The sequence below is a fragment of the Morone saxatilis genome, unplaced genomic scaffold (assembly GCF_004916995.1).
Source record: "Morone saxatilis isolate NCDOM2014 unplaced genomic scaffold, NCSU_SB_2.0 Contig1, whole genome shotgun sequence".
Lineage (NCBI taxonomy): Eukaryota > Metazoa > Chordata > Actinopteri > Moronidae > Morone > Morone saxatilis.
In genome coordinates this window covers 12,556,197-12,581,842 of record NW_023339651.1, presented here as the reverse complement: position 1 = coordinate 12,581,842, position 25,646 = coordinate 12,556,197, and the positions used below count along the sequence as shown (strand labels likewise).

At 41.2% G+C, this 25,646-nt stretch overlaps 1 protein-coding gene across 7 annotated transcripts in view; it reads right to left on the bottom strand.

Annotated features, from left to right (window-relative positions):
• Positions 1–25,080, bottom strand: part of si:ch73-103b11.2 (myosin phosphatase Rho-interacting protein) — a 48,027-nt gene extending 22,947 nt beyond the window's left edge. For 4 of the 7 annotated variants that reach the window (XM_035665697.1, XM_035665713.1, XM_035665735.1 and 1 more), the window contains exons 1-5: positions 24,131–25,078; positions 21,678–21,755; positions 19,557–19,622; positions 2,390–2,541; positions 478–562 (exon numbers count right to left, since the gene is read on the bottom strand). In XM_035665697.1, the coding sequence (XP_035521590.1) occupies positions 478–562; positions 2,390–2,541; positions 19,557–19,622; positions 21,678–21,755; positions 24,131–24,250 (501 nt within the window). In that variant the 5' untranslated portion in view covers positions 24,251–25,078. Of the gene's footprint in view, positions 1–477; positions 563–2,389; positions 2,542–19,556; positions 19,623–21,677; positions 21,756–24,130 lie in introns of all 7 variants that reach the window. The other 3 variants (XM_035665706.1, XM_035665688.1, XM_035665721.1) reach the window with 3 other exon arrangements.
• Between the last annotated feature and the right edge of the window lie 566 nt (positions 25,081–25,646).

Here is a 25,646-nt window from a genome sequence, read left to right as displayed (position 1 = left end):
GCATACTTCCACAGCACATGTTGTCCTTAAATATATATATATATATATAAACAAACAAAGTCATATACACATTCAACATGTGAGCATGAAAGCATACTAGCAGCCAAAAATAACTCATTACCTGTCATTTGAAAATACTTCAGTTATAACACAGATGATGTCATACAAGCACAGATACTAAGTGAAATTTGCATCAGAATTACTGCTGCACTTGGTACCGATGTGACCAATCTCATTTAATCACCAAAGTTGTGGCACCATGCTCTCCTTATTGTCTGCTATACAGGGGGCCCCTTGGTTTATGTGTGCCACAATTTAGGCAGCATTTAAGAACCCATTGATAGACAATACAATAAGGTATACATAAAAAATATCACACGGACCTTAAACTGAATTTGGTTGCTTACTACTCTTACCTTGTAAAGTATGAGCAAGGTCAAAACACTTCACTACAGAGTGTGTGAACACGTGCATTACCTGATGAGTGGGTGGATCAACCTTGCGTTTTTTCTTCTGGTTCTGCTTGTTGGTCCTGGGATATACAGTCAGAGCCTCCTGCCACCTACAAATAGTGATAGTCAAATTGTTGTTCTTGGGACACTAAATGCAGACTTTACAAACCCAGCACCCATGGTGGATCAATACATGACTGGAACAAAGTTCTCTGCAGCCAAATAGAAACTATTATACTTGCCAGGATAAGCATGAGCATTACCTAATACTACTAACAGATAGAAAAAGAGGCAACTACACTAGATTCATAATATAATAGATTAAACACCCTCTAAAGTTTTCTTTAATCTCACCTTTAGTCAGTGTCTAATCCCCTAGTTGGAACATACTGTAAAGCATCTTGGTACATTATGGTAACATTTATTTTCATTCATTAATGTTTGCTTTTTTGCTCTTTGTGAGGACTAAAAATCTGTTTTATTAAAAACGCAATTCATAAGGACACTATTACCTGATAAACTGGAGTATATTTAGTTAAAGGACCAGTGTGTAGTATTTAGTAGCAGCAGTTTATGACTGCAATGTCGTCACCTCGCCCTCCTGTTCTAAGTGTGTAGGAGAAACTACGGTGGATGAGAAAAACGTGAAAAAGGGCCTGTGTCTGGTTTGTCCGTTCTGGGCTACTGTAGAAACAAGGCAGCTCAACATGGCAGACTCCGTAAAAGAGGACCCGCTGACTCTGTAGATAAAAACGGCTGATTTTAAGGTAACTACTTATTTTCAGGTGATTGGTAATGAAAACATACCTATGAATATTTATATTCTATTTCTGCCAATAGATCCTCCTAAATGTTACACACTGGACCTTTAAGCATTTGCAAGAATAAATTAAATTTATGCTGCTGTGCCATCATACTCCACTGTAGCACGATCATTCTACTTCCACACAAAGTAATAACATTTATATCTTCAATCAAACAGATTTGGAAAGAAGAAATTGTAACCCAGAAGCACTTTGCTTTAGTTTTACTAAAGTGCTCACTCTTGGTCTTAAAACTAAACTAAAATGTTCACAATGTTTTTGCCCCAAAAAATGACTAAAGTAGTAAATGTTTTTGTAAAATGGTTTGCAGTGTATAAAACAAATCTCAAGTGTCCAGAGTTTTAGTCTACTAAAAACTGACTAAAAATAAGAATGATGAAGTGGACGAAATATAACTAATATAATCTGAAAATAGCTATAAAGATTAACATTAGTCCTCATGTAATTGTAAAATATGGCACAATACAGAAACCCAAACCTAAATACATTTATATTTTAAAAATCCTGGCTGTCAGTTATTGGCAACTTTGCAAGCTAATATGATTGTGTGATGGCCCAGAACCAACACATGGGAGCCAGATGACAGAGTAGGAGGAATACAGTGATACAGCAGGTAGCATAACGGAGAGTGGGTGTTGTGAGTCACAGTTCCATAAGAATAGCCATAATATGTATGCTACAGCCAAGGATGGAGAGTGCAGTGCAAAAACACACTTTTGAATGTACAGGCAGTGGAGGAAACGCACAAGAAACGACCAAATAATGAGGCTTAAAGCTTGTGTATTGTGATCGGTGAGCAGGCATATGGGGGTTGGTGAACACAAGGAGAGGGGCTAGAGAGGCAGGGAGAGGAAACAGTTCAAGAATGTGCACTGTCACTGCAGTGTGGATTACAAGTCTCAGAAAAGCACAGCCCAAAAGAGACAGCAGGGGGCAGAGCAGTTTTGGCAGCAGAGGCAGTTGTGCACAGCACAACTATTCTCTCCTATCCAAGTCTCTGTCATCCCTATCCACTCAAACCAAAGAGAACACAAACCATACTGCCCACCTGAGGCCACAGTTATTGTATATCACACATATAAAAAGGGATAATGGCAGATTGTCTTGTCTTACCCGTTGATAATTTCTTTACACTCAGCCCGTATGAAGTGCTCTTTCTCAGGGGTCAGGATGCACAGCGAGTTCTTCTGACCTGTCCTGGACTCTCCATCAATGACATCCGAGCACTGGTTCATATTGATTGTACCCTGGGGTAGAGTGCTGGGCTGCAGGACACAACAGAGACACACTGTGTTAAATGTGGAAGTGAACAGACGTGCCCACATATCCCTCCACATGGTCTGTCTTCTCACACAATCCACCCCAGCATTCATTTTCATGCCAAGCCTTGGCATGACACGCACTGATATGACAGTCTGTGCACAGGCAAATGTTCTTGTTAGGGCTCACTGTGATATTTTTGTGCCTTGTGATATGTATTGCAGCATTTCAAAAGATGGTAATTACATAATTACATCATATATGCAGCTTTTTACTTCAATAGCTCCGATTGTAGAAGAAAGTACAGCTCTAACAATACTTAGGGTGATTTCAGACGGGGAAATTAGGTAGTTGTTCACAACTCTGATGGACTCAGTGTGACATTATTGTATTTGGTTAATAGTCCATAATTAACACAGTAATAATGATGCACTTTAAGTCCTGGTTAAATAAGTTTTTAAATAAATCATTTTTTAAGTTAAAAAATGGTGGTATCTAGAATCAGGTGCATACAAAAGACATTAAATAATACAAATTTACATTATTTATCAAATAAACTAGACTGTTTTACAATAAAATTATTCCAATTCTTTATTATCATCATCATAACATTGTTCCAATGTGAATATAGCCTGCAATTTTGGTAGTTCAGCCCTGATCTACACAGTCATGTTGTATATTGTACAGCTAGAAAGAGCCTGAGAGGACCAGTGAAAAGGACTGTTCCATTTATAAACAGTGCAAGTTCATGGGTTCACTGAGCGGTTTTGAGTTTAATCTGTCTGATGCCTAGCTGTGAGGTGTAAACCCAACTATGCATGCTGACATTGATGCCATCTGTAAGCCATAAATAACGTGACCACAGAACTTCTACAATAATACCACTTTGTGTACAACCCTTAAGGCTTTACATGCAGGTTTATGTAAGCACACAGTGGCTTTGTATGTAGTCACGGCTCATTTACAATGAATGGAGACATGGCAGCTCAACTTGGAACAGATAAGATAATCTATTTATAGTCCATTGCACTGCATCGCTCTGAGTGAGAGTGGTGTGCTAGAAATACAGTTCAATTTAAAGTTACAGTTTAAATGAGTACATTAGTCAGTACAACACGCAGATGCATTCTTGGAAAGACAGTACTTAAAAGAAGGCAAATATATGCACACACATTACCACAAATATTACTAGCTCAGAAAACTGACTTTTGATTAGTTTGACCTCCAAAGGACTTACAGGAGCAATGGGAGAAGCCTTGATAATCTTATGTTGACTGAGGGATTTATATTGGTTCAATGAAGTAACTGTATAACTAAGCACACTGGGCATGGTTAGCTGTTGGGCCATACTCTCACTGCACTAAACACAGAGGCAGAATTATAGACACCAAAATATCATAGTGGTTCCTAGCTATAAGTACCAGGTAGCCACAGATGATAAATTACAGCCCTTAGCAAATTGGAATATATTAGGAGATAGAGCTGGAAACAAAATTAAAAGGTATCACATTTATGTTAGCTACTGACCAAATAAATTTAACTCAAGGACCCAATTTGTGCAGCATAACCATAGCCTGTCAGCAACAGAGCAATTGAAGCCCATAGATGGCCTCTAATGTAGACAGAGAAGTCAATAGTTAACAGTCCGTGGTAATCCCACCCTGAGGGCAGATGAGAGGCCCTGTTTACTTTGTCACTGTTAAATGTCACTTTCATCCTCAACTCTTTTACCACAGTCTGTATTGTAACAGATAGCAGTCAAAATTTGGCACAGTCAATTAGAACAAGGAGGATAGTAGGTTGGCTTAACTAGGCCAAGACATTTTGAGGCAGAATGGAATGACAGGTAGCATAACCTTTGCAATGACTCATGTACAATGGTGAAACAAGTATCACGGAGGCACAATTGGCCATTATGTTTTGGCTCAACTTCTTATGCTCGTGGTTTTAAAATGTTCCATCACCGAAGGGCTCTTGACACCAAGGTGAGAGGCCAGGGCAACAGCCGGGTTTGACAGAAAGACGGCCAAATAGACCTTGGAACAGCTGGGCGAGGGCCTAGGCCTGCTTCAGACTCGAAAGAGAGACTGGCGTCAGCTTGACCTGAGAGCCCTGTCACTCTCAGACATGGCAAGAGGAAGGAGGTTTGAGGATGGAGAGCAGAACAGTATGGGCTGAGAAAAGGGAGACTCAGTCTCAAGCTGGTGGTCATGGATAACAGCAGTGCAGCAGAAAAAAAGGGGTTTTGTGGACTATGACTTTGGACTGCTAGGCCATCTGTCTGAGTAAACAAATCTAGAGTACGCAACACATGTGGGCCTGTCCTTGAGCTGGAGTCAGAAGAGGATAAACAGCAAAATATTTCAAATTCTGGGAACAGTTGTACAAGCAGATTAAGCCCCTAGTTCTATAATGACAGTGTTGGATTCTGTTGGACACAGAAAATAAATCAGACTGACAACAGCTCTGATTAAAAACCAATTTCCATAAAGCTCACCTCTGAGAGATTAGAGTGCTTATATGAAGTAGGTGGGAGTACAGTGTATGTTTTGCACTGGAGCCGTGTGGCAAGCAGCACGGCACTCCTGTCACACGTGTGCCCCCTCCCTGCCCCAGCACTGCGTCAGCTGAGCACCAATACACGCCCCTACTTTGGGCCAGCCATCGCAGCTCTAGCCCCCAGACCCAAGCCCCCCGAACCCACACCTCTCTGTCACCTAGCCTAGACCCAGTCCCCTCTCCCCGGGCCAGCGCTCTGCACAATGGGCTCTTTGTGAAGCAGCACCAGTTCACACAATGTGAGATTGTCAGCCGCCACAGTCCACAGAGCCACTCCTCCCCTTAACCCTCAACAAGGAAATGACTGAGAGACAAGAGGCCCAAACAAGTGTCCTTTTGTGATCAGAGCATGGAAATTATGAAACCACCATAAACTTATTCTAGTCTCTGAAGCTGTTCAGACAATAATATGAATACTGTCTCGATGGGAGTCATTGAGCAGATTCTCAAGGGGAGATGGGGACAAATCAGAAAATGGTTTGGTTTCCCTAGGCCAGTCTGTGATGACTGGAGGGGAAGGAGGGCATTTTATGAGGATCTGTGAAAAGATTATGAATTATGAAAGCAGCAGTCAGATATGCCATTTTAGCTGTAAGTATACTGGAATATTGTGCTTGTGGCAAAATCAAAATACTGTCAAACATTGCATCGAGAATATATACGAGAAAAATAAAACTTACTTCATTAGTTAACATTTCCATTATTTATTATTATTTTTCCATGTAATATGAGTGAACGGAGATCCAAATCCTATTTTACCCCCTCAGGGAAGACAACTACTGATAAAAACAATCGATAACATGATGGCCTGATGGATTGCTTTGTTCACTTTATAGTTCCGGCCTATCTCTCCCCTTCCTACCATATAGTATTTTGTGATCTGTGTCCAAATGTTGTATAGCAATACAACAGTGTTCATTAGGAACCAATTCTTTGTTTAGAAAATGGTAATTAGTAAGCTTCATGCATGCATGCCTTTTCCTTGGCTTCCTTCACTCTTGGCCATTCTGCAGCTTAGCAAAACATCCCATTCTCCCTTATGACACAGCGAGAGAAATATTTGCTTCTTTTGGCAGCTGGCTGATGGTCTAACTTTCATTTTTGGTTGTGGAGCAAATTCTCTTCCTCTGCCATCAACATTTTTGGGTTTGACAGACTCATTTCTGGTCATGGAAAGCCAGAGTGCAGTTAAACTGACTCAGTCAAAAAGGAGCATGAGGGAATGAACTGGCATTTAACTATGTGATTGAGTCACATATTGCAACATCTTTTTTATTACATTCAGCTAATTTCTCATTCATTTTCTATCGGTATGAATATACCTACAATGTTGCACAATGGCCAAGTTAGTTAGGAACACCTGTAAGTTGATTAGAAACATCTGTTATTTGGTATTAGGTGCCAGTTTGTCTGCCAACTTTGGAGGTGACAAATTCAAAAGCTACAGCTTCATTCGCACACTTACATTACGCTCCTTTTAGACATGTAACAGCAGGATTCTCAAGCACTGTCTCCAAGTTCTTCACCCTGCATCCAAAGCCATTTGACTTTGATCATTAAAGACAGAAGCCAAAAGGAAAGCTGATGAACTGGCACCGCTTCATCCTGACTCATGAACATGGCCTAGGATCAGGTCTTTTCAGGGTCCAACATCCTCTGCTCATTACCGATAACAGCAATTATGCAATAAATCTTTCCTTAGCAACTTAGGACAACAGAGATAAACACACATTTTTGATACCAGTGAGTATGCCAACAACCAGCTGCGGGGAAATGTCCTCAGGTGCCAGACAGATGGAGTCACCTCTAGTCTTGCTGCTACAGAGGAATATCAAATGGTCTCGCTGTCCTTCTTAAGTCCACGATAATCATACAAACAAAGATATACATAGCAATCAGAACAGGAACTAGAGCTGACAGATTGGTCATGGACAAGATTACAATCATCACTGTCCCAAAGTCCTCACGGCCCTATAATTTTACCACAATATTGAGACAATGTTAAGCCAGTTCAATCACACATGATGTTTACCTTAGCCTCAGCTATAATACCAACCCTAACCCCTGCCTCTACTTTAGACAAACATATAGCTCTATAAAAAGCCATATGGTGGATATCTGACATCTCTGTTGCAGGGCCAAATACAGTCCTCCAGGCATTCTCAGATACACCTCACTCCACTGGTATGCATTCAAGACGTTCAGATACAGTATAGGCTTCTGCTCTAAGCCTGGTTGCAGAGCAACAGCACTGCAGTGAAGGGTAACTGCAAGAGCACTGTATCAACACAAAATTCGGAGAGAAATTAACAATAATAAAAAAATTAAAATGCCACAGATTTCACACATATTTGTACCAGGTATTTCAGAGAGGACTGTGGGTGGTAGCAGTGCTGCTCTTCTTATGGAGGATGTGAGAGGATGTGGGTGGTTGAATGCTGTGTTAGGAGGCCAGCAGCTGACAAATGCAGAGGAGGAGGAAGACGAGGGAGAGTTGGAGGATGAAGACCATTTTCTCTGCGAGTACAGCAGTGTTCTTTTCAAGTGAAGGCTAGGATTGAGCTCTCGGTCAATCAGATGCAACTGTACTGGAGCTACATGAACCAGATCTTTCCAACTCCAGGGTAGAATAAATAACACATTTGTGGGTACCAAGTTAAATGTATCTGTAGTACATGGATGTATCATTCTACTACATGTAGCACTGTAATTGAAGCTTTATCAAGAGTGGTTATTTAATGTATATAACAATAACAAATGAACAACTGCAGCAGACAGACAGTGTGTAAGAAATCACTCAGTCTATGTCTGGGTGGTGACAGAGTTGACAGGCCGGCTGGAGAAACAGGTGCCACGATCGAGTTGTGTCATGTTGCGCTAGCTGTTCAGACTCAGACTGTCTATGGAGAATTATTAGGAGTGTGTGTGGTTTCCCAGACTGGTAACTTTTTTCTTTCTTTGCTCTCCAGGCCCCTCTAATATTCATCAAAGCTGCTTCTTCCTTGTTGCTTTCTTTACTCCTCATATGTGATGAATGATACCTCTGTTATGTCTGTTTGCTCTGCTTACCAGTTCACTCTAGATTGTAGTCAGTGGAAACTAGGGTGGAGTGATATATCAACTTGGTTTCTGTGAAATCGTGTTTTGTCCGTTATTTGGAGATGGTGGATGGCTCGAAATATTACAATATCCATTAGACTCGGCCACCACCATCGAGAATCAGCCAATTAGAGGCGTGTACAAAGTAACAAAAGCTGTTGACTGTAAAATCTGTTCTCAACAAAGTCATCTTTAGCTTTCACCTGCTGTTAGCGGCAAACATCATAGCAGCAATTCTTGCAGAAATCTACCTTTTGGAATCATAGTTAACATCCACCTCAAAGTTTTTATGTCGACAGGCTTATACCTTCGACTTTTTTTTTGATGCAGTTTTTAATCTTTTGGACAGACGATTTACCCAGGAGAGTTTTATGCTGATCTAAGCCGTAGAAGAGGTCCAACTATGAGTCTATGGGAGAAAATAACTATGGGACTTTTTGGAACCAGGGGTGCCTCAAATAGCCCAGTCCACTTTCCAACTCTATATGCACACCTGCTGCAGTTTACTGGACTGCTGTGACTGCAGGTGTGGTTGTGTTTGTTGACAAGGCATTATCTCTGGTTAGGAGAGATGACGCCACAGGAGTCGAAAGCCAAGTAGGTAACATTACCTAGCCCACAGATATCAAGCCAATGTCTTGTTAAACCACAAACAGCCGGAGCAGATAAATTAGTGTGTTGACATCTCTGTTCTATATTTGATGAAACTGATGTTTGCAGGTGGTGCAGGTTTTTATCGTAACTTCTGATGCAACTGTCTTGCAAAGGAAGCTCTATAAAAAAAGATGAAGCCTCCTACAATCAATTGCACACAAATTGTCCCTTAACATTTGGCCACATTGCAAGTGATAACTAATTATTGCTCATGCAAAGTCAGTGTATTTGTTTCTATTTGTCATCTCTAACTTAGGTGAAACATTTAGTTTTGTCAACCCATGCCAGTCAGGGTAGCAGACCATGGAAGCAGAAAAGTGTGGCTTATCTAAATCCCTAGGTGGCTTGGCACTGAATGCACAAATTCATGTCATACTGATACAATTATTTTCAAATAAAGACACCCCCATTAACAGCATGCACTAATATAAGCTCATTGCAAACCCTCCTCTTCCAAGGCCAATAATGATTACAACCGGATGCTCTGTCATGCACACTGGACTGGTGTTCATTTAAACACAAATATTAACCAGTGTTGTTCTTCCCAGTATCTAAATGTTCTCTCCAATACAGTGCCAGTCACTCACTGACTTGTAGAGCAGCAAATCCCAGATTTGAAGCTCTTGCATCAGCTTTTTGTCTCCACTGCAAAAACAAGTTGCTCCAAGATCACAATGTGCCCCAGAACAGCAGTGTCTGGAATACTGCAGCGTCCCATACGGTGCTCTGACACAGCACTTTGGAAAGTAGGCCAAGGTGAATAGGCACCCATTATATGCTGTGGCTATTGTAAAGTCGCAGGATACCAATGAAAACTATTCTTATCAAAAACAAAGTGGAACATAAAAATCTTTCATTCCTTTAACACAATTAACAAGAAGCTAGTTTCTGCAACTCATTCTACACTTTAAAGAAATCAGATAAGACCTTCAGTCAGGCTTCAACTACTTCTTTGATAATGACTGCAAATCTGCCAAAGCCTTGCTAAGTCAACGCAAATTATCCCATCAGGCAAAAGAGAAGGGAAAATGGGGGAGGGATAGGAAAATGTTCCTTTGGGAATTCAGCTAATAGCTCAGTTTTGGAGCTAGCTGATTTTCCACAGGGCTGAAGAGCAGCTTCTTGCAGGCCCAGGTCTGTTGGTTAGCAGTTAACCTGCCCAAAACAGTGCTGACAGCAGATAACTTTAGAAGCTAGGAGAACGTTCATTCGGTGACAAAACCTGGGGCCAATATTCATTTCTAGATTTCTTTAGAGTATTCTAGGACTAGTTAACATTAACATTTAGAACTAGTACCAATACAGTACTCAAGTTTCTGTACCAATCCCCCAAAAATACTTGATGAGCTGATACCTGATTCCTCACTTGTCTTGATCAAATTTCTTGAATGTATCACGACATGCGTCAATACAAACAGCAAAACCAGGAACTTTTCATAAATATAATACAGTATGTAAACACATCGACGGTTAAACCAGATAGCACCCTATTAAGCAATGGTACATGAAAGTTTAGTAATCAGTACTAAAAGTAGTAGCTACATACAATATCTGGTCAGTACTCAAAATGTATTGAGGTTAAATACCAAGTTCAGTTAGGTCTGTGAAAAATGTAGAAAACCAGCCATCAGATACAACTAAGATTTACAGTGTATTATATCCTAGCATATTTCAGATAATCATCTTGACAAAGAGGGATTTTGTTAATATCATTACATGCATGTAAATGTATGTACAGTTATTATGCAGTTGGAACTACTGTAGTGAATAGATGTAAGGATGTTGTGCAAAGTCATATAACATTTCATTTTTTTTGGTATGTAATGTATCCTCCATAATGAATGTAAATGTTGAAATATCCAAACCAATAAAAACTTGGTCACAAATAAAAAACAAAGATGTGTACGTATTAAACAATATGTTGCTGTTTGCAAGAAAAGCTCAATGTTGATGAAGACAGACAAGGTGGCTTGGTTGTTTGTTACTCCCCTGTGGATAAGTTGCCAGATATCTTTCCCATTTTATCATAGTGTTTATTTATGATATTACAAACAATAAAACAATTGTATAATTTATTACATATGAATCTGTGTTTTTTTTTCAAGCAGTAGTCAATATTTTAAAGTACAGTTTATTTGAGAAGAAGGGGCATTTTTTTGCTACGTTCTCTTTAAAGCAGAGAAAAAGCACAAGAGGAGAGAATACTAAGCTGATTAGGTGCTGAGGCTGGAGGAAGGCCAGTCCATGGCTGCTTGGAATGGGAATTTTGGGCCACGTCCTGAGGAAGCTGGAGTGGGTTATTAAAGAGCGAGTGGCTCACCCAAAAACAATTAGCAACAAACCAACATACTTAAGTTACAGGTTATGTGGATTTTACAGACCTACAGATTAAATAAAACCCAGAAATGGTAGTAAGAGCTTGTACTGGGAGATATGTTCACGTGTACATAAAATATTTTATCTAAATAGTCTACCATGACATATTTTACCCTTGCTTTTGTACTCCGGTGAAACATCACCAGATCCAATTGAAAAGCTGCACTCTCTTTCTTTCTAAAAATATCTTGGCTGCAGAGCTCTGACCTCAACAGGTGGTTGGATTGGCAGGTCGCCAAGCTGAGGTGAAAGGTTAAAGGTCATCCAATACACGTACACCTGTTGCAACTGCAGCTGTGGCTACGGAAGAACCGGACTTCATCCATCTGAACTCTTCATGAATGTTGTGCCCTCCGTCCACACAACAAAATGACAAATATTACCTCAATATACTGGTGGGCTTCAGTGGTGTGTATCTGTGGGTAATTCACAATAGCAGTATTTTCACTGAAATGCCTCTCAGTGTCCCTACACCCCCACAACACACATGCAGACACCTACCCACCTACCCCACTGTTTTATTAGTGCCTGTCTCAGAGCTGGCTAACCCCTCACCCTTCTGCTTTAAATGAAGCCTTTTGTCAGTGCCCTGGTCTAGTGTTTAGAACAAACTGAACGAGCAGTCCGTCAGACTGTTTGGCTTTATAGACAAGGGAGGGTTTGGGGGAGAGAAGTTACACAATACTGCTGGCTGCTTTCTCCAACACAAATGATTTATTGGCTAGTGAGAACTGGAATGAAAGAGAGATACGAGAGAGTGGCAGAATAAGAGAAAGTGAGGAGGTAAAAGGAAGGGAAAGTGAATCGGACTGAGTAATGGGAAAATAAAAGTGAGGACCAAGCAAGTGAGAGTGGACACTAGTTTAGCCAAAACCTCCCGGAGCCAGCCTTTATCTGGATAATGAATAGCTGGAAATCATTAAAAAGAACAAGAAAATGAAGGAGGGTACAAAGGGAAGGATGGTAAAAAGACATCCTGAAAAAAAGTCTTTAAAAGGACTTCTCACCAACAGTGAACCGCCACCATGCATTTGGCTCAACCCAACATGGCAATCATATTCACCAAGACAAAACCAAAAGACAGTCCAAGTTCACCATCAACTAGAATCCCACATGAATAGAAACTGATACCTTATGAGAAAGCATTTTCTATGAGAAAGGTGCTGATAGACCTAGTGCCCCTGTGTTAAAGGATCCTGTCCACAGGGTCACGCAACAGTGAACACTAATATAATAATAGACCGGAGGGTAGAACAGAAGGACTGTCTCCCCTTATTTACAACCTACATTAGCTGAAGCTCAAAGTTGGAGTAGAACTTTATAGTTACAGGTGCAAAAGTTTTAATTCTTGATATGTTAAGAGATGACAAAAGCCTACTTTACTGAGGTGAGATGTTTTCCAAAGTGCCTTGGTTTTTAGTTTGACTTGCACCAATCTGTCTATGCATTTCCAGGTCAACACATTTTCAATGGGCGCTCTTTCTGCTCATCCAATCAAAGAGGGACAGCTTAGTCCCTTTTACTGTGTGGTCTGAATGTGCATACTGGAGAACAATGCTGTTTTATTGACTGTAATTTGAATTTAATAAGTGTAATTTGACAGCCATTATTTTTAGACTCATTAAGCCTTTTGGCTATGGAACGCACACACAATAAATGTGGAATGGGAGTGGGAAAGGGGGAGGTCAGTGAGAAAGCACGAAAATGTCTCCATGTCCTTCACATTTGATCCTTGAGAGTTTAGAACAAGCACAAAACCACACGTTTATGTTTAGTTTCAAATCAGCTGGGATCATGTTTCCTGGCAGTTCTCCATGTGTGTCTGTACACTAATGAAACTAACAGCTTCAAATTACACTTTTAGAGACAATAAATGTGAGCAAAGCGGTGCCATGTAGAATAGTGGCTCACACTCACACAGGCCAAGCACAGGAGTTAAATGTTTAAAGACTTGGCCCTGAGCCAGATGGGGTTACTGTACTTCTGACTGAACAAATGAAAGAATTCAAACAGTGAACAAGTGCTGGAGATAAGATTTTTATCTTAGCCACATCCGGGATGATGTGGTGACTAAAGCCAAGGCAAAAACTAAAGAGCACAGATAAGAAGACACTGGAAAGTCAAACCAAATGGCCAGTAGAGAGCCAGACTGGTCATTTATCAAGTGAAAATACAACCTGGCCCATCTTCCATGAGACCTTTAATGGCATTCAGCTTAATCATACTCTCCTGGTAATGGTAAACGTATGTCTCGTCAGAAAGCACAGCACTCAGTTGGACATGCATACAGGGTCACTTGGAGGACAGCAAGGCCCTTGATTAGTGATCACTGAGAGCATGGATGTACATTAACTTCACAGACTACAAATTGCTTCTGGTCTGATTTTTCTAGAAGTCTGTTGTATGCTGCGTCAGGTCGATCATCTTTCACGGGATCAAACTGAGAGTGAGGCTGACTCCTTGGCTTCAGACTGACAGACTGAGGCTGAAATACATGGTGCTTGGTTAGTGTGGACAAGACAAGCTGAATTGCCTTGGGATACAGAAAGTAAAACCAAGTATAGTCTTAAGTTACAAGGCTACAAATGATAAGCCACCATGTTTTCTGGTGACACCTACGATGACACTTCCACATGACACACAGTATCTATTGTCCTGATAAAAAGTTACAGGAAAGCAGTGGTTGTGGTTCATTATTTGTAAAACCTGTGCACACTGATTCTTGTGCTCATGAGGTGACCTAATTCGTCATTGTACAGAGGCAGCACAAAAGCATCACTCCTTCCAGTTTAGCTTTTATGTTCTAATATAGTTTCAATGTATGCTAGCAAAAAATAACTTTACATAGTCAAGAGGACAAGAGTTTTACTTGTTTAACTGAATCATTTACAATACTTTAAGTTCATTGCGGCAGCAAACCGCAGACATGGCAGTGACAAGGTCAGCGTTGCAGGGGGAATTGGGAATTCTGAAGTGGGATAAAATAGACAAAAATCCACCAAAATTCCCCATTCTGTAAATCAAAACAAAAACAAGGGAATGTTCTTTATAAATATACTATACAGGGCGTCAGCTTTGGGATGTGGGGTTGCCATTAGCTTGAGTGGCAGTTACAGTGTTGTAGACTCTGATGATTACAAGCTGTATGAATAGCTGTTCCCATGGTTTTGTGGCTTTGTGCAATGGGAACAGTGACCCCACTGTAATCCATGGCTGTTTACATTCCAGCAGATCAGTTCCTACTGGAACCATGGGGAAGGAAGGCCAGGGGTTAAAAAAGACTCTCACGCACTGTATCTCTACAACACCAACACACGCCTCACCCAGGACCAACACTTAGTAAACAATCTACAATGATCAGCTTACACCGTCTTATCAGCGCTGTTTACCCTTTTCCATCTAGATCATCTCTTCTCTCCCCAAGCCGCCATGCAATCCAAAATCATTCATCTTTCCATCTTGTGCTGTAATACAAAAAAAGTGTACTACAGGCAGTCTTTACTTCTCTCTACTCCGTTTCCCATGGATTGCTGTGAGTGGAAGACTGGAGCTCCCCTATAAGTATCCCTAATTTGATGGGGTGGGGTGGTCAGCCTCCACTTATTCCCTGCATAGAGTGCCTGGAGGCAACAACACTACTCAGAGGCCCTGCCCACTCATCCATCCCCTAGAAAGCTCTCCTCATTCCCAAACCAACACAAGACAAAAGCTCCTCAAAATTGGTTAAAAATAATCCTCAATTTCATGTTTCACAGGGCTAGAATAGGGAGAGGGTTGATGCATGTTTCAGCATGTCAAAAGGTCTTAAATGTCTGAGGGCAAACACAGGCTGAGGTTGTATATGCTCCTGTCTGAAAGATTCAGGAGAGAGACAGCAGAATAGTGTGCCTCAAGTTAAAAGAATGCACAAAAGTCTGGGAAACAGAGGGAAGTTTGTCAAAACTCTCTCCATTCTTGGACACTGCTATGGGGCAGGGGTCCACTATTTGAATTCCAGTAAACACAGGAAATTAATTGAGCTAAGATGAAATGAGAATGACTTCAACAACTGAAACGTCATTAGAACATCATGTCCTCCTTGGAATAACAAGGGATATGGCTGGGATACAGATAGACAGTGAACTGCAGTCAATACAGTCTAAAGGCAAATGCAATTCAAGCGTCTCTGAATGGGCCTTTTGTGTAGTGCAACTCAATAGGTAGCCTCATTTTATTTGCAGGTATACTGTGCAGTCTGGGCTAAAATACATTAGTGGACAAGCATGAGAACACAAAGTGCACGATCTTTCCAAGCACTTGCAAAAGCTTCCAATTAAAATATTACACACAATACGTCAACAGTAATTAAAGAGTTTCTTTGCAAAAGCTTTCTTTAATCTGTGGATGTAAAAAAAGGGAGACTGTGATTCAGTCTGAGCTCAGAGACCACAACAGAGATTGAGACATTGCAAAGAAAGACATTTCAGCCTAGATCATATGATGAGGGGTGTGTGTATGTCAGTGTGTGTCAGTAAGAATAGGTTACAATTAGGTCAACACGAGGTCAAGGGGAGCTAGGTGTTGGGTGGGGTATTTAGGACCGCATAGCGAAGCAGTTATTATAGTGTGGGTGTTGATCATTTTAACTTGCACTGATGTCATCAAAGTGGCTTTTGTGGAGCTGGAGAGTTCTTAACACCCACGTACCTGCCCTCACGAAGAGCTGATAATGGATTTTTTGTGTGTATGTGTGTTTCTCACATCACTTGAACAGCTTAGTCACACAGTTGTGTATGGGTGGCCTCTGTTCATGTTCATTTGTCTTTTCTTTACCTCTAATTGATTATAAAAACACTTTCTCTCAATAGTGTTAACCCAACACTGCTAAAGCTGAAGTCAGTTTGAAACTGAGGTTTCTCGAACCTTACAACACCTGTTCCTGACATGGCCTCTGCAGTCAAGCACCCTCGTCCCAGGTGCATTCACTCTCACACACAGAAACATGTGCAGCTCAGCACAAACTATAACTCTGTTCAATCCAGCCCTGCACATTTGTTTTGATGCTGTGTCTGATGTTTTCTTTTTCTACAGCTACCGTAGAAAGGCTTGCTCACCATATGACTGAGCCTAGAGACAGCCTCAGCCCACACACTCGTGCTTTGCTTCCAGAGTGTTCTGTCCCAGATCTATACAGTCAGGACAGAGACAGCCAGAGCTCTCCACAAAACACAGCATAACTGTCCCATGTTACACATGCCATTGTGAACTGTTGCTGGACAAAGGGACAAAACATGTTGCCTTGGTAACGCTCCCCTAAAATAACTGCATTAGGTTGTTCTGGGAAAAGGTAGCTTGTGCATTGAGCAAATACAGGTGAGTGAATTGACAGTGGACTTTACAGCTAATAAAATATACAGAATAAAATTCTGTGAACTAGCTGAGAAAAGACAAATTTCAACTCCCTTCTTTGGAGGCCTATGCCAAGAACAATCCACAAAAGCTGCACTAACACATTAGCCTTGCATGGCAGCACATGTTCTATGCAGGCCAACATTTTCAGCTATTCACCCTCTCCATCCCTCCACTCAGGACACATTTTCTCTTTATCTTGCTTCTACTGCAGCTACATGTTCTTCTTTTCACCACTTGTCTCTTGCACATAACGGCTCTTCAAAGCCACTGCTGCTCTTAGAATAAAATGATGGCAGCCGTGCGTAGTGTTGGGTGTTCACCGTAGGTGGGCAACCCCAAATCGATGGCTCTCCCAGGCCTTTGCTAACCCATTCCTTTCCCCCATAGTCGTGCCACATCCGTAAGGTTGGGACCGCAGCCCATCTGGGTTTGGTTAGAGCCAAGAAATAAGAGCTATAAAACTAGGCCGAGAGGAAAACAGAGGGGCACCTCCTCATCTACAACCCCAACCAGTGCTCTCAGATAGAGGCTCTGATGTGGTCTGGAGCAACGTTATACTGGCGAAAACCGGCAGTCTTTAGATCTGACCTGATGTCATTCACAATACAGCATTTAAACTGATCCATTGTTGACTGTAGCCATCTGAAGCATTTTGCACCGAACATTTTAACTGTATTTAATATGGACACCATATCCATCATCCAGTATGGACAATAAACCCACTGCACATCAATGTGGCAATAAAGTTTAGATTATGAATTTGGCATCACAACACAAAAATAAAATGTTGCAATACTGGCAAAGCTGAGGGCACTTTATAAAAAGCTATTAAACCACTTGGCTTTGATCACTGGTATAAAAACAAATCATTCACACACTCAAATTGCGCTGGTGTTATTAATATTAATATAATAATAAATAAAATCAATAATAATAAATAATAATAATAATAATCTTCACAATGTTCACAATGTTTCTGCACTAAATATATTTTATATCGTTACCTACAGTCTATAAAAGTAAAAAAAAAAAAAGAAATTCATGAAATCATTTAATGCCGCTCACAGATTCTAGCTCTACCTTCTTTGTCTCCAAAAAAAAAAAAAGAAACGAGTGCCAGATATGAATGTCAATTAGCCAAGTTTGTACAGCTGTTTATTGGACACAAAACAATTATTCTAATGCGTTCGCTGTGACAAGTGAGGTTCTATATTTAGTGTCACTTGATATTTCCAGCTCCAGAGCCTTGCTACCCCCCCTCCTTTTGATCCCCCTTTCAGAAAGGAGATGAAAAGATGAAGAGTGACATCCAGAGAGACAGATGAATGGAAGGAGGACATCCGCCTCTTCCCTTTGTCTCTTCCAGAAAACACATCATCCTTCCTTCTTCAAGTGCCATCATTCTCCACCAGTGCCTCACAAACACAATTTATTGGCTCCAGTTTGAAGAAGACATTAAGGCCAGTCCAGTATTTTTGTGCAATAACATTTTTGGTAAAAAAAAAAAAAAAAAAACTGGGGGGAATGAAATGACCCGGAAGGGCATGGAAAAGAAAACAAATCTACTCTGCATCATAGCTCCTGCTGCTTCTATTACATAAAACCTCTCAGCATCTCTCATCTGCCAGAGAATGCCACATACAGTATTGAAAGGGTCAAAAACAACAAAGCAAGTGCTGTTTCAACTACACCTCATTTCAAAGCACAACCCGTATTCAGAAAAAAAAAAAAAACTGTTGAGTACAGCTTTGGGTCAATCAATACTCAGTGTGCCCACATGCAGCAGTATAATGCAGTAGTAACAGAACCGAAAAACTATATAGTATTCAAACAAGTGACCTACAAAAACATGAACTCCAAAAAAGAGCCAGTCAGTCTGCATCTTAAATGTATAATTATTGTATAGATATTTGACTATTGGCACCAGTAGAAATCACTGAAGACATTAGTCTTCCTGGCATTGCATGGTTTTCCAGTTTTCCTTTCAGAACAGGAAGTTACCATGGGGCTCTTGCACAATAAGTGTGTTAACTAGCTTTAACAAATACACACAACTTGGCACATGACTTCTAGAATCAACACCATGTGGTGTCACTTCATTCCTTTTGACGCCACTGTGCTAGTTAGCTTAGTGTTTCACACATTCATAAAATACTCTGTTTGCAAGAGAGCTCTGATGCTAACAGTGTGATAGTGAACCCATCAGACAAACAAAACAAACAAAATAACTACACTTCAGCCTAACCTACCTACTTCCAATGTTCTGTAAATCAATTCTTCTCCTTTTGTTATGTAACATCCTCATATGAGATGCTTTCACTTAGAGAAACTCATTTTTTTTAAAGCGGAAATGAACAGGCATAAAATCCCTCTGCTGGAATCAAAATGACTGAACTAGCTACTTTACAGTCATGGGATATATTATATCATACATTGATCAACAGAGAAACCTACTGTAAGTTACCAAATAGTGGTCAGAGCGATTATCTAACCCACCTGAAAAGAGTCTTTTTTGTGACATGCACTAATAAAAAAAGTTAAACTTCCAGTTTATATATCATATTCAGAAATAAACTGTTCGGTAATAACTTTTTTGAGAAGTTCCTGTTTGTTTATTAACCTGCTGTTGCTGCTGTATGCTTGTAATGCAAACTCAACATTTCCTCCAGCAGTTTCACATTAAAACCCTTCCAGGAGTTAAAGGGGCATAATCACTTCCCTTTTATTGACAGAAATTGTGCTGAGTTTCATTAACCGCAGGTTAACACAGAATGAAAAGCAACGGGGAATGAATCGTAAGTTCAGTGGGTGAAAACTCAAGAGCAAGAGAAAGGTATGTGAGGAGTATGGCATGACTTCACCATGCAAGCCAACATAGAACAGGTATTTTACTCAAAGCAAATAGAAATCAGCAGCTGACAGGAGGAAAGCATTCACTCACCATTTCGTCCAGAGCATAGCGAAGTAAGCCATGCTCGTAAAGGATGAAGAACCTCCTTTGCCATTTCTGCATAAACAAAAAGAGACATTCTTGAATTACTGACATGGTCACATGATAGATATCAGTATCAATCCAGGCAGTATATCACATCCATATTTTATTATCACAAGTAAGTCATTTTTAGCCATCACAGTTCAACAAATACTGTTTAAAGTAAGGACAGATATTTAGTATTATTCTTTACTGGATCTGTAAATAAATCTGTTCAAATTAAAATCTTACATACTATACACTTCAGGGTGTAAAGACTTGGCCACTCCACTGGTGCACACTCACACAAACAGTGCATGCACAGGGCGAGCAACCCTTTGGGAAACAGTTGTCATGCAGTGGCAACCCAGTTCTTGGCACACTTTCAGCATACACCACATCAAAAGGTTTTAAAGCTAGCTGGAAAAGATTTTATCATCCTGCGCCAGTTCAAGAACTAATCACCCAGTTTTCAATTGGTTGTAATTAATAAATGCATGAGGGGGAAAAAGACAACAGACAAAACACAGATAGGAAAACACCTTGTTTTTATGTACCTGCTGAACGCAGATATAATGTCAACAAAAACTACGTAGGTAGAATTCTTTTACACCGGTACATAATATTACACTTCTGTAACATTAACCACGCTCACAGCTGTGTTACAGGAAATAAATTACACACACAACCTTGAACTGATATCGGACAGTATCGTGTCAGTGTTTGTCCAAAACACATGAAGTACACAATGTTAACGGACCACGGAATAGTGAGGAAGAGGAAGAGGATCATATTCCTGAACTACAAGGTCAAATGAAACACACAAGGGAGTCATTTTCACTCATCGTTAGAAAGCAATTTCTTCCGTTATTTGTGCAAATGATATGGTGACAGATTCCATTGATGTCCCTCCTCATTGGCTTGATGAGCTCTCCACTGTCCCCCTCTTATCTAAATGCACCGTTTTGTCTCAGTGTTAAATATCCTGGGCTCCGATTCCAACTGAGCACAATCCATGAAATATTGAGAGGTGCTTTGTAACCTAAAAGCCACTGGAAGGTCTCAATAGGGACGCTGATGAGCTTCACAGGGACATTGGAGTCATATCCATTAAAAAGGTGATAGATATGTGACTTACAGGAGGCTTCTAAAGATCAATTCTGCAGTGTTGTTGATGGACAGAGTAGAGCCACAGACCCAAAACCTGTCAGACTAAAGTGGTCCTAAAACGTGACTCATCCAACGTGTCAGCACTTTTTCCTCTGTTATTTGCTTGTCGGTCAGTCAAAACCTGCTCACCTCAGCACTACATATGGCCACCAATTATACCCCCACGGTGAAAAGCTGATTGTAAGAATAGGCAGAACACATCAGTGATTATGTCAAAGCAGCGACAGAGTGTTGACAGTACTTTGAGCTGAAGGATCCAGAGGTGCTTTTCCCCCCAGAACCCATATGGAAGCCATCAGTGCGGTTGTGAGAACTGGGACTTTTCCTTTTCCTCCCCCACATTCTCTCTTACTCCTTCTTTGGGATGCACCACCACAGTGTAATCTGGGAGCTGATAAAGGAAGCCGCGCAACAGAGCAAGGCTCCCATTACATGATGCTAGGGGAGCAGGATTCATGAAATAAAAGTCAATATTAGGCTCATTATTGCCTGAGAACGAGGCTTCTTCTGATAGAGGGCCAAGCCTCCCACAGGAAGCGGCTGAATCCATGAAAACAGCGAGAGGAGCCACCACCACCAGACCTCCTGTTTGACAGATATCAAATGACTGCCAGAATAGATAACAAAATTAAAAGAAGGGCTATGCAATCCAATCGCCTTTTTTCAACTTACCTGGCACCGTCGGAGCAGCCCTAATAGTAAACTTTACCCATCTCATACTCAAATTCCTAAGTACTGCACCTATTACCTCTTGGCATGAGCAGAAGCGACAGACAATAGATTTAAAAAAAATACCATTTTGTTTTCATGAAGCTCCAGCAAAAGTTTCCTGATTAAAAGGAAGTTTAAAAAAAAAAAGAGGCAGAACTATGTTCCGTTCTGAATATAATCAATTTCAAATCCAGCAATGGAACCACTTACCCGGGATCTGTGTAAGGGATTGTCAAAATTTGTTCCCTCTGGTGCCAGCAGCAACCATCCTCCATATATAGGTTTTGCCTGGTGAGGAGAAAACACAATTACAGCGTTAAAAGCAAACACTAGAACAGGCACATCAACATATCGATCAGCAATTATGCATATTTTAATTCACTGCAGGCTAGTCCCTAGTTCAGGCTTCAAGTGGTGACCCAGTATCGGACACTGACACACACACACACACACATTGAAGTTTAACTTCAGGAAGGTGTGTATTAGTCTCTAGCTGCCTACAGTTGACTGCAGGCTCCATTCTCCAGCTGGCTGTATCCCAGAGCACCATGCTGTCCTGGAAAAAAAAAAAAAGAAAAGCTAACACACATGATTTTCCCTCTGATCCTCTAAGTGGGTGGACTGGTGGGTGGAGGGGGCAGAGAGAGGCAGAAGTTTGCAAGGAAAACAGTGGATGAGAAACAGGAGAGAGTGCAGAGCCTGAGAGCTTTTGTGGCTACAGATTTGCAATTCAAACTTGTCCCGAGAAATGCAAGTTGGCCTGGCAGACTTTCTTAAATAGTTCTGGTACAAATTTGAACTCTAGCCATACTAGTAGTCAGCATTTGTTTGCCGAGCCAAAGAAGCCCCGCATAACCACTGCAGGGTTGTGTGCACAGGAGCACACATTTTACTACACATTTACACCCAACTCTTACCTACACTGGGAGAGCTTAACAAATTAAGTACCTTACGTAATTCAGCTGCACTCCCCAAGTCTACGGAGCAGCAGCCCGCAAATCATGGCGGCAAAGCTGACATTTACAGCCGCCTGGCACCTCCATATCCCTCTATCACCGGTTTTGATTACAGTCATAATTTCGTCCCATGTAAAGCCAAGTATAATCCAGCATAAAATCCTCTTTCACTTTGATTACAGGACGCGCAGCACATTTCTCAAATGACTGACTGTGTAAACAAAATGACGCAACAGGAACTCTCAATCATAAGCCTGTAACCTTGGACAGTCAAAGAGTTTGTGCACACTCGGGAGGAGAAACAACATCCGACTTTTGCAACAACAACAACAACCTGCGAGGTGACAGCACGCAGGAGTAGCAGCTGAACGGATGAGACCAAAGTTATTTGATAATGGCACGCGCGGGGAAGGGCAGTACAGTAAGTGTTGAGGGGGAATTACACTAATGCTGGGACACTAGCTTTCTCCTTGCCTGTGAAAAATTCTTAGTCTTAGGTCCAAGAAGGAACTGAGACGGAGCGCAATTTAGAAAAATGGCCCATCTCTCCTCACATGACCCATCAGCAGCCCGAATGGCAAGTCCTCCCGAGAGAGAGAGAGAAACAGACGAGATGAATCTAGGTCATTTTTTACCCTTCAGTGGTTCAGAGGTTAAACAGAGTCATTTAAGTGTGTTCATTTCGCATGTCCCCCCCATCATAGATGACAAAGTAATATTGCACTAATAGTATGGGCCTTTGGGTGGTGAGGGTTCTGGATAAACATATGCACAGAATGAGATTCACAGGCCTTCGTTATCTTCTTGTCGTAGGACTTCTAAACAATGAACATGGCCAGACCGTCCCAGGATGATAACCTTTCACTGGGTGCAGTTATCAAAGGATAAGGTCGATAGCCAGTGGGTGAGAAATTCCACTGTGACGTAACCTCAAGACTATTTCCAATCCAACAGAGAGGCCACTGGCCGCGACGGAGGACAATAAGGGAAAATGTGTACAGCAACCATTAGTCCACAAACAGCCATACTTAGAGACGTTACCAACTGAAGAAGTGTCACTCATATAAACTGCCAACCTGGACACAGGTGACTCTTCTTAACCTGCCGTGTTAAACAGCTTACCAAAGGGAACGATCACGATACAGGCCAACAGAGATCAGTGCGATCTGATGTCACCATTCACAACCTGCCAATGTCAACAACACAGTCCAGCAGGGAGTGTTAGTGGAACATCTTCATTTGTGATTATATATATACAAACAATGGGATTTTGACAGCCTTCACATTCTCCCATCCTTAGTGCCTTTGGGATGAAGATGAAAACTGCCATAAGAATAAGGAAGAATAAGGCAAAATGCCAAAAGGATGGAGGACAAAAAATGTATATTTTTCAGAAATAATGATTCAACAAAAGCAGTTGACAGTGTGCTACAGTGCTGGAAGGCACAGAGCTGGGTGGAGGCCTATATTTGCATGAATTGAGGTCAATATGAGCCCTTGGGCTAGAAAATAATTGTGTCCAATTAACCTAACCTTTGCACTCCATGGTCTATTGGCAAATGACAAAACCGTTTGAAATGTGCACATCAAACGGACAGATAAAGACAGGCTGACCCTTTGATATTATTACAGATTACACAGGAAGTATCACAAGTATGAAATATCCAGTGTTTGTTTCATTTAAAAAAAAAATAATAATTCGTTCACCTGATTTAAGTCTTCGTCGTTCAGCAAATGTGATTCTCTGGGCTTAAAGCAGTTCTGGCATTTACTTTTGTTGAAAATGTTAGCTTGAAATTTCCGGCAAGGATTGTCTTTGAATGACATGGTTGATGAAAAAAAAAAAGGCGACACTTAATGAGAAAAAAAAAAAGTCCAAGAGGTCCTTGTTTGTTAAACAAAACTGCTCAACTCTCGCAGCCAAATGAGTTGGAGTCAACTTGCTGATGGCGGAATATAGTAATAGGACAACTTTCTAGAACAAATGGGTCAGAAGAAATAAACGTGAAGTCCATTAAGAAGGAGTAATGGTGCGTCGTTCACCTGTCCGAGGTTACCTGAGGCGGTGAATAACCTCTCGTTAAGTGATATCTATGATAGTCATCTCGCCTCCCGCAGTTAACGCTGACCTGCTAACTTTTGTTTTTGTGTACAAAGCTTACTAAGAAGTTGTCAAATGAGTCGTCGAAAGCAAGCGCGGACAGGTGTGCGCGGTCTTTCCCCCTAATTACGTCTTCCAGCGAGGTGTCGACGTATCGCAGGTGACATTCCGGGCCTCGAGCTCACTGCAAAGGTCCCGTCAGCCTCCATCGGGCGGAACGAGCTCTACCGAGGGAGGGAGTCCACTTTGGCCCCTCTTCTTCTCTCTCCCTCTCTCCCTCTCTTACTCTCTCCTCTCTCTCTCTCTGTCTATCTATCTATCTAACAAGTGATACCGCACTCAGTGCCATTAAATCTGCTTTTACGCTTCTACCGTCTCCGTTCAAGACCAAACACCGTTATCCAACTTTTAAAAACGCCATCGACTCGGCTGTCATTCCGCTGGGTCCATAGCGTCGGGTCCCGTTCGTCGTAGCACCCTTCTCGTTTGGCACTGTTACGCAGTCTGCGGTGGATGTTTTCGTAAAAAAATCCTCGCTTGGGCCGTACATCCAGTCGGTGGAGAGGGAGGGGAGGTGCTCGGGAGAGAGTGGAGCGGTGATTGACAGCAACCTCGACCAATCACACGTATTGGCACGCCCACAACCGAGGTCCTGCCTTTAGCTGTCCAATAGAAAACCTTAAAAAGTCTTCCAATACTTTCCCTCAAGCTAGGTGGGCTTTAAAGAGCCCATGATAACAAAAACTGACTTGTATGTGAGACTGTTGTGTTTTTAATATTAGCCTGAGCTAATATTTTTCATTGCAGACTGTAAAGGCAGGCTGTGGATCAATTTATTCAGGTTATCCTCTTTATTACCAGAGGTTATTTTTTATGTTTCTGATGTGCAAAATCCACAACAACAGGACAGGGAAGCAAAGAACAAAAAAAAGATAATATTTTGTCAGAGTATTTCTAATTCCTTCCTTTTTTCCAACACTGACAAATTGGTTGCTAAACAGTCTTTACTTGTTAAAGATAACTTATAGACAAGATAACACCTTGGTTATTGAACCTTTCATGAAGTGTCTCCATACAACAGTCTAAAGTCAACTATTACTACTAAAGTAGTACTAAACAGAA